Raw genomic sequence first — 1683 nt, forward strand, 5'->3', positions numbered from 1 at the left:
GTGATTTTAGGTGATTTTTAACTACTTGACCATGATTATTTTGGGAGGGGGCGACGGGGGGGGGGGGCGAGTATTTTTTTGGGAGCGTGCGCCCCCACGCCCTCCCCTAGATACGCCACTGCTCACGTGAGATCAAATTGAAGGTATTAGTTTTCGATGATGTGCGAGCGAATGAAGCAAACCCGGCAATAGCGATAGCGACGGAAAAGCGAAGAAATTCAATACAAAGTTATAAATTAGCAGCGAATTGAAAAAGAGGGAATTGCCATATCATCCAGTCTTAAAAATCTGTTAATAATCAATGCACGGGGAACAATGGAAGCAGGGAGCCCCACCAGATAGACACAAGCGAAATGCACTGTGAGAGATTGAAACCCCGACCTCAAGTTTGGAAAAGCAAACTGTTCCCGCTTCTACATGCATCGACCCCACCATACAAACATATTAATTTCCTTCAATTTTTTGTTACCCAGGCCTTGTTGCGTCAAGAGTCAATCTCAACAAGTACGGACATCCCTGAAGGAGGAGGAGATGCTCTTATGCAGGCAATTGTTTGTACGGTAAACATAAAATTAAAAAAAATCATTATTACCTCCGCCAAGGAGGTTATGTTTACGCCCATGTTTAGTTGTTACAGTGTTCTATGACTAACAATCTAAAGGTGATTACACTTTTAAATGTCAAAGGTTAAGTTTGCTATCGACGAAAAACTACTTTATTTGTATAACAGCCTGCAGTGCAGTTTTCATAAGAAACAATATTCTATGACCAAACATCTGGAAGTGACTTTTGAAGGGTCGTGATCAAAGGTCAAGAAGGACACAATGAACATAAATACTTGTGAAACATGATTTGTCGTCTAAGGTGTTAAAGAACATATTGGCATTCATTTTAAAGCGATACATGTTTAGTGTAGTGGTTAGAAAAGTGTTTTCGACACTACCGGACCCGGGTTCAAATACCCTATTTGATTTTGTTTTCATTATCTTTTATTTCATTGTCCGTATTTATACAGAGGAAAATTATAATGTGGGCGGAGGTGTCCACTGTCGGAGTGCGCTCTTATTATTATAGCATGTCTCTAATGTAGTAGAATATTTAATTAAATTCATATATATATATATATATATATATATATATATATATAAAACATATACCGGTATATAACATATATAAAATATAATAATAATATATATAAATATAATTAGAAATAGGCCTAGTATAACACTTATTATTTTATTATTCCCAACAGTAGCTGAACAAGCCATTATTATTGTTCTGATTTTTCCCCCTTACATATCGTTTTTCCTATATGTTTGCACTTGGGTTTTCCTACCACTTTGGTCTATTACCATGCTTGGATCTTTTCCAAACTTAACATTTATTCATTTCTCATACAGAGACTTTGAAAAAAACTATAAATTATATAAAATAGTGTATATATAAACAAAAGTCATCAATGTTCAAAATGAAAGGTTTCCAAAGAAACTATAAAGCTTTTATAAAGTGAAACCAAAATTCAAATATGAAAATGAGATTCAGATTAATGTGCGGTAAGTAGTAAAGGGAAATGGATATTCTGTAATATCTCTGATAATTATGTTTCATTTGTTTAATAATTTGATGTCATATGTATACATATATACACACACACACATATATATATATATATATATATATATA

The 1683-nt window shown here is 34.0% G+C and overlaps 1 protein-coding gene across 1 annotated transcript in view; it reads left to right on the forward strand.

Moving 5' to 3' along the window:
• The window catches only part of LOC117100508 (integrin beta-1-like), a 54022-nt gene that overhangs the window by 30071 nt on the left and 22268 nt on the right, over positions 1 to 1683 (forward strand). The window contains exon 9 of the mRNA XM_033240239.1: positions 474 to 560. Within this exon, the coding sequence (XP_033096130.1) occupies positions 474 to 560 (87 nt within the window). The remainder of the gene's footprint in view (positions 1 to 473; positions 561 to 1683) is intronic.

This window comes from Anneissia japonica, unplaced genomic scaffold (assembly GCF_011630105.1).
Source record: "Anneissia japonica isolate Jap-2015-1 unplaced genomic scaffold, ASM1163010v1 scaffold685_len2926416_cov193, whole genome shotgun sequence".
NCBI lineage: Eukaryota > Metazoa > Echinodermata > Crinoidea > Comatulida > Comatulidae > Anneissia > Anneissia japonica.